General features: G+C 38.7%; 1 protein-coding gene across 3 annotated transcripts in view; it reads right to left on the bottom strand.

Moving 5' to 3' along the window:
- Positions 1-7,500, bottom strand: part of LOC138015173 (kinase D-interacting substrate of 220 kDa B-like) — a 62,061-nt gene that overhangs the window by 12,909 nt on the left and 41,652 nt on the right. For 2 of the 3 annotated variants that reach the window (XM_068862106.1, XM_068862107.1), the window contains 2 exons: positions 5,924-6,022; positions 2,843-2,941 (listed from right to left, as the gene is read on the bottom strand). In XM_068862106.1, the coding sequence (XP_068718207.1) occupies positions 2,843-2,941; positions 5,924-6,022 (198 nt within the window). Of the gene's footprint in view, positions 1-2,842; positions 2,942-5,923; positions 6,023-6,304; positions 6,434-7,500 lie in introns of those variants that run through there. The other variant, XM_068862108.1, reaches the window with a different exon arrangement.

The raw sequence follows: 7,500 nt of genomic DNA, 5'->3' as shown, positions 1-7,500 counted from the left end.
AATAATTCCTTGAGTCAACCCTTTCCCGAGTAAATTTATTTTTAGAAACAGGTATTTTCCCGCGAAAGGTATCATAATCTTCCTTGATGCTGAGATACCTCTGTTTCGATTGGCGTTTACAACAGCGGGAGTGTTGAATCTCTCGAGGGAGGCATTCTATAAACAAATCTATCCGGAAAGGTTGATTCCTCGAGCAAGTACGGGAGACAGATGCTGCTCTTGATGAGCTAATCAACTCAGATGATGATAATACTTCGATAATTTTGATACTGATAACGATAATGTTTATGATAATGCTAATGAAACTAATTACGACAATGATAATGACACTAATAATAATAATAATAATAATAATAATAACAATAACGAAACTAGTTATGATAATGATAATGAAACTAATAATGATGATAATGAGACTGAGTATGATAATGGCAATGATGATAATGATAATTAATTTTATAGTAGTAACAAGTTGATGGTGTTCACACTGCAAACAGGTTAACAACCAAACATAGCTTGATGCTTCTCTGTTTTGAAGAATTAAGAATGTAGCTTAAAAAGTTTCAAAAACCTCAACGATGGAGTGTCTCGACATTCCTGTCTAGTGTCTTCATAATGAGGCATCCAAAAGTATTGCAAGAGTCATTTTATACGCTCGCCAATTTCCTTGAATAGTAACTTTTTAAACTCTTAAAAACACATTCGTAATTCTCCAAACCAAAGTTGCATCAAGCTGTCTAACTTGACAGTATCTCAGGTGAATGATTCTCGGATTATACACAAGAAAAAGAGTACAAGTAGCAAGCAGAATAGCTATAATTACAGTTGAGCCCACGTTTCCGCGGTGCTCGTTTCAGAGGGCGCGAAAGCGAGGCGTTCGGGTTAACATTCGATCAGATAGAGCGGTTTTCAATAGCCCATTTCCGAGTTGCTGCATGCCTCAGTTTCAAAGCGAGTCCTGGTGCACAACCATCCAAAAAAAAGTTACGTATTCTTATGCAAATCAAACTCATTTCCCTTACAATAGTTGAGCACCAAGACTCACTTCGAAACCGAGACAAACAGCAACTCGGAAATGGCCCATTATCAAGGTATGTTCAATGAAAGTATTATAATCAAAAGGCCATTTCCGAGTTCATGTCTACCTCCTCTTCAAGGCGAGTCTAAGTGCGAAGTTTTTGTTATGAAAATTAGGTTTCATTCATATGTAAAGTAGAACTAATTACCATCACAAAAAACTTCGCACTTAGACTCGCTGAATTGAAGAGGAGGCAGACATGAACTCGGAATTGGCCTATTGAGTGTCGAAAGTAAATCCGTGGCCACACGAGCGATTTTTTCTTTCCAATTATGAATTCAGGATTTTGGCTTCCAAAATCTTGAATTCAGGATTTTGGAAACTTAACTTTAACTGTGATAGGACATAACTCTATCAAAATAACTCTAAGAATAGCTGTCCCCAAATCACACAGTTCTTCGATAACAAATTCTTGTTTTGACCCGAAAGCCTCGTTTTCGCGCCCTCTGAAACCAACATCGCTGAGACGTGGGCTCCCCAACGGTAATAAAAGCTATTGTTATATAGCTGGAGTTTTTCCCGCTACAGCGCGCCCATTCATTGGCTAGTTCATGGTCACATGGCATTTAACAATGAAACTGTTTACCGCCAAATGCCATGAGCGGGCAACATGCAACACTGCGAAAACTATTACGTCAAACGGGGAACAGTTCACTGTTACCCGCCAAATGTTGACCGCTGTTGCACGTGATCAGAGCGTCCAGTTGAAGGTGGCCTGATGTTGTCGCTGGAATCTGGGCGCTTCTTTCAAAATGTTTGACCCATTTGTTTTGCTATATAACAAATCACTTAATGACTGGTCCCTCGGGAAACAGTTCATTTTGTTTCCCTCGGCTGCGCCTAGGGGAAACATTGAGATTCTCGGGAAACAAAATGAACTGTTTCCCTCGGGACCAGTCATTAAGTGTTTATTAATCATCACACGGTAACTTGTAGTGCTAAAAATACCCGGAAATCTATCTGAGCGTTATAGTTGAGAACTATTTCGACTAGAAATGTTTTGTCTGATTCGAACTTTTCCTATTCCCCAAGGATACACTTTATTCACTTGATTCGGAATCTTCCCTTGTCTGTTGATAACATTTTTTTCATTAAAAAATTTGGTAATTAAGTTAAGGTTAACGGTTTGACAAGAGGAATTTCATGGCTGAAATTATCATGTGCGCTTTCAAATGAAACAAAGTAAATACGGTTATTCAGATGAATCTAAAGAAATGTTTGAGGGAAAATAAGGCTAATTTTCAAGCAGCATTTTGTTGAGTTACTACTGATAAAAATAAAGCGGCAATGTTTAACTTAGAGGGAACCTCCACTCTTACTACAGAATAAGTTTAAATCTAAGACAATTATGTTGACAAACAAATTTGTTCGAAATTAAAAAAAAAAAAGTGTTTATATCAGGAAAAGTGAATTTTAAAATCGCTTATTTTCACTTTCAAATTTCGCAGGCGCCACCATCTTGAATGATTGTGACGTGTTACGGTTGCCCTATTGTTCTGACAAAATGAGCTTTTGTTTAATAACAACAGGACAACAATTATTCAAGATGGCGCCACCCGCAAAATTTGAAAGTGACAATAATCGATTTTAAAATTAACTTTTCCTCATATTTTTTCCGGATACAAACGTCTTCTTTGAAAATATTTCAGATTGACTTGACTGTAACAGTTATTTCCTGTGATTTAAAGTTATCTTTTTGTTGAAGTGGAGATTCCCTTTAATGGCGGATTTCACCAAAAGCGGATGCTGGCGAGAAATAAGTACCTTGTTTGTTGTCTCGGTATTTGCGCCGGCCTCGAGGAGTTCTTTGACAATCAAGACGTGTCCCTTCTCAACCGCATGGAATAACGCTGTTTTTCTTTCCTAAAAGATGAAAATCTCCTGCTTAACACGCGCACAAGCAACAGATTTTTGTTATGCTTGTGAATGCGTTACATGCATGGAAAGAAAAAAATGTCGTGGGCCTTGACCCGGCCTTGACATGTCAATCTTCGGCGCTTATTGACATATTTACTTGAACATAAGTAACTTAATGTTTCGTAAAGTGGACCAATTCGTCCAGTATTTAATGTTTTAAAGCTATGAGACCAAAGCTACTCTACATCTGAAGAGTAGGCAAGCCATTGTGTTTTGCGAGGAGTATCTTGTATCAAGTAGCTCAGTGCCAGACAACACAGTCAAAACAGTCAAAACAATTTAAGACATCATGTAATTAGCTCAGGCCACGCGCCGTCTGTTCACACCAAACGAGCTTCTACTGCAGGCTTGAATTTCTAACTTTAAGTCATTGCAATAGACAAAACATCTGGCATGAAGTAATGGTATAAGAACTTATATTTAATACAGAATGCGATTGTCCATGATTCACAATTGTGACCCGTTGGCGTGCCCCAAAGCTATGTGCTATTTTTTCTTTCTTTTTCAAAACAAACTTAAGCAAAACAATGTGGTTTCAACTTTCTGTCTGCGGAAAAGACCACGCATTGAATAATTTAACCAAGATAAATTAGAAATCGACCGCAAGCATGCTCGATTTAAACACATGTCATTCCTTTCTACACAAAAATCGTACCTACGAATTTTTGGCTAGTTTGGTGAAAACTGCTTGAACGGGAAGCAGCAGGAAATGATAATGAAAATATAGACCGTTTTAATTATGCTGCGCTCGAGGGAAAACAAACTCAGAAAATCTGAGCCATTTTGAAGAGCTTTCAGTTCCATGCTCGCGTTTTGGAACCTCGATCTATTATCAGACTCAAAAGGAATAACACTTCCGCTTTCCTGGTTCAGCACTGAAAATGGAAATTCACCCTCCTTCTCAAACTCGCAAGAACTTACATCTGAAGAGCCTCAACAGTTAGTTTGTACAGCAAAATAAGTAGCACCAAGGGAAAGTACTGCTCGGAAGCCTTCACCTGAATGGCCATTTTCGACGATTTCATCAGTCGACAAAACTAATGCAAATCAAAGTGGCCTCGGAGCCTCGTTTCCAGGTTCCCTGGAGCGGGAGAAGAGACGTTGAGAACGAGGTTGTTCGCACGATGATCTATTCATTGGTCATTGACAATAATATTCAACAATAAAAGTGTGGCTTCTACGAAGATGTGTGGTGCTGAGTTACTCTTGGTACTGTAGTAAAAATGTCAGGAGCATTTTGATTGGTTAAGCGGAAACTGTGACGGCAAAATGGCACATACTACAAATACAGCAACAACTTTTAAATCACAACTCCCAGTGAGGTTTAGAAGATAGTAACTTGACACAGACCCTGACCTAAAATTATGCCGTCCCTCCGTACTGATGATAATAAATATTACTAGAAGTAATCTCGGATTATTGAGGTGCGTGACGAAGAGTTCGCTCGGCAAACCGCAGCAACAAGGAAAAAATTGTTTGACTGAAGCTAAATTTTGCAGCTATCAATAACAAATGCTCTTATATCAACAAGCTGGGATGCTTGTTTCGATAACAAGGGCTAATTGAAGCAGTGGAACAATCTTCGATCTTTCCCGAAGAATACCTCGCCCCCCGCCCCCCAATTACAGACGGCTTTTAAAACAATTTAGACAAGCTTTTAGGGCTGAAAACTTCAAGATGTTCCTGTCTTTCTTTCACATCCTTTGAAATTTTTACGCTAAAATCTAATGGCAATTTTCTATTTGGATAAACCAGACATGACCGTCGTTCTGAACTGTGATTTGAGAACAGATAAGAATCAGTCAAACAATTTTCTCAATACTTCAACATTGAAACAATATCTGTTTATTAAAGTATTTTTTGACGTGTCTGTTTACGAGAAGCAGTCACGCTCAATTTTACTTAATTAAGGCAGTTAAAAAACCATTTGTAATCAAGTTTGCAATACTCAACATCAAACCTCCTAAAATGTAAAAAATGTTATCCCCCAAATAAGTATTTTAAGTTCAAAAATATCTTTGTAACAACGTAAATAACAGCGAAGTGTCGTTGCCACTAGCCTGCAAATAGGCATCGCTTTGCTCTCCGAATTCTTTTGTTTCGCGCTCGCCGAATGTTTTTTTCCGTCCTCGCCGGGAGCCTGTTCGCAGGCTACGTTGCCACTGAGGACCATGGTGCCGGAAGTGACCATTTTTGTGACAAAGATGGAAATGCTGAAAGTTCTGTTACAATTTTTTTTTCGTGCTATGACATTGTGGAAATGTCCAGAAGCTCTTATTGCAAATGTTCGGGAGTATCGCGTAATAGTCATTTCGCTATAAGAAAGTCTCGCGAGCAGTCAAATCGCCACTGAGCGTGGCAGCTGTTGGGACAGTTTTAACCGTGATGTTGGCGAACTTGTTCAATGCTGGTCAGAGTGAAGGTACACCCGTTTGCCAGCTTCATGTGTGAGTTTAGACGCTATAGATACGATTATGGCACTGTCTACCACTAAATAAAAACGTGGTAGGACATCTCTAAAAACTAAAACTGACCTTTTGTTGATCTTTTACCACAAAACGAACTTCTTTCGTTCCCTGAGGCATTCGGGAAGCGGATCACTTAAAGACTTAATGAACTAACCTTTCCTTAGACGCTAAGAAAGTTGTCTGGAGCAGAACAAGCCGATTATTTTTGGAAAGCAACCTTTCCTTACTTTATTTATTTTTTCTTAACCTTAAACAGCATGTAGTACCTACATTAACGAGAAACTGAGATCTAAACAAGCACTGTATAGAAATTGTACAAAGATGCTTTTAACAGAGCAATGGGAGGTAGAAATGAAATGTTAAGTTTCATGAGTGCTTCGGTGCAGTACAGTGAACAATGGAATCTACAGCCAGGCTACAACTTAACGCGGTACGAAAAAAATTCTTAAAAAATACTCACGCTGTCTGCTGCTTCAATATCTGCATACTTGCTCAGTAATGTTCGGACGACCTCCAAATGACCGTCTCTTGACGCTGATATGAGCACGGTTTCACCTTCCTGAAATTAAAATGAATCCACCTTTGCGTTAAAACGTTGATGAAACAGTTATCCACTAGGAAAAAATACTTAAAGCAGTCAGTTCCACTTTGTTAAATCAGAATTTCTCAAGTCATGCAACTAAACGTATTTATCTTTCGAAAACATTCAAAGCTAATTAAAGCGAAAACAAAATCACAAACTAAGAACATGAATCATGCACGCCATTAAATTACAATAGACAGATTGAGGCAAATGGTGATTTCGAAGACCTTTTTGATGGAAAATGTGTTAGATACTCACCATTCAAACGCTGATAAACTTCAAGCCCTAATTTCTCGCGACCAAAACGTTTCTAAATTACTCATAACACAAACAGATTTTCACAGAAAGAAAACAGTTTCTGCTCGCAAATCGAAATTGCTTTTGTCCTGACTGATAAAATGCTTTGTCAGATGTTATCTCCCCTGCAATGGACGGCGAAATATTCAACAAATTGTGCATAAAAACCTGAGGAGAATACGACAAGTCTTTCTTCGAAATCTGTTTCAACTTCACAGGTAGCAATCCAAATGGTCTCAACTTTAATGGGAGAAACTCGAAAATCGCGAACGCACTGCTAAAGAACTGGTGACAGACAACTTTCAACTGTGCTTGTGACATGCGCAAAGCAGATTTTGGGAACAGATTACTAAAAATTTGATTGTACCTTCTAGCGGTCTTTTCTTGTACATGGCAAATCGTAGGTTTTCGTTCTTTCTCATAGCTCGATTATTGACTTACTCCAAAACACTAGCTTCGTTATGCTACTCTTCGATTCACATTTACACAAAAAGTTAATGTATATTGTGTATTTATGGGTGATTCCCACAAGTTTGTAATTTCATCGGTAGTGACAACAGTTGAGTAAAGAAAGTGCTTTGTAAATAAACAAAAGCATGTCACGTTAACAAATTCACACCACAGAGTTACATCAGTGTGGTCAGGAGCTTATTAATGTGGCTCTAATCAGTTTCAACACTTTGAAAAGACAATCTCTTCAAAAGAATGGCACTACACACTGTATCACGTAACAGCAATGTCGTGCTGCCATATGAAACACCGAATATTGCTGAACAAGATGCGGTCATTATTGTAACGTAATAAGTTACCTTGGCAAGATTGTATCAAAGTGCGTTTGGACGCATGGCCGAGGTCTATTTTCCCGTACTCGTCAGCACAGTGAACGCAAAAAGAGAAGAGACCTCTGCTAACAGGGAAACTGAACATGACATTAAATTTAGGAACACCGTACAACGTTCTCTGCAGCGAACCTATCAGCAACACTACGACCAAAGCGAAAAAAAGCGCATCTTAGCTAATGCTCCTATTGTCGCTTACAGGAAGAACAAATCACTCAAGGACTTTATAGTCAGAGCTTCAATTCCTCCTCAAACTTGAAACCACCTAAACCGAGCAAATCCTAGGAACTCACTGGTTTCCTGAACATTCCGCGACAA

Source organism: Montipora capricornis, chromosome 9 (assembly GCF_036669925.1).
Source record: "Montipora capricornis isolate CH-2021 chromosome 9, ASM3666992v2, whole genome shotgun sequence".
Lineage (NCBI taxonomy): Eukaryota > Metazoa > Cnidaria > Anthozoa > Scleractinia > Acroporidae > Montipora > Montipora capricornis.
Note: the sequence above shows the minus strand (reverse complement) of the source record. Positions and strands in the feature narration are given on the sequence as shown.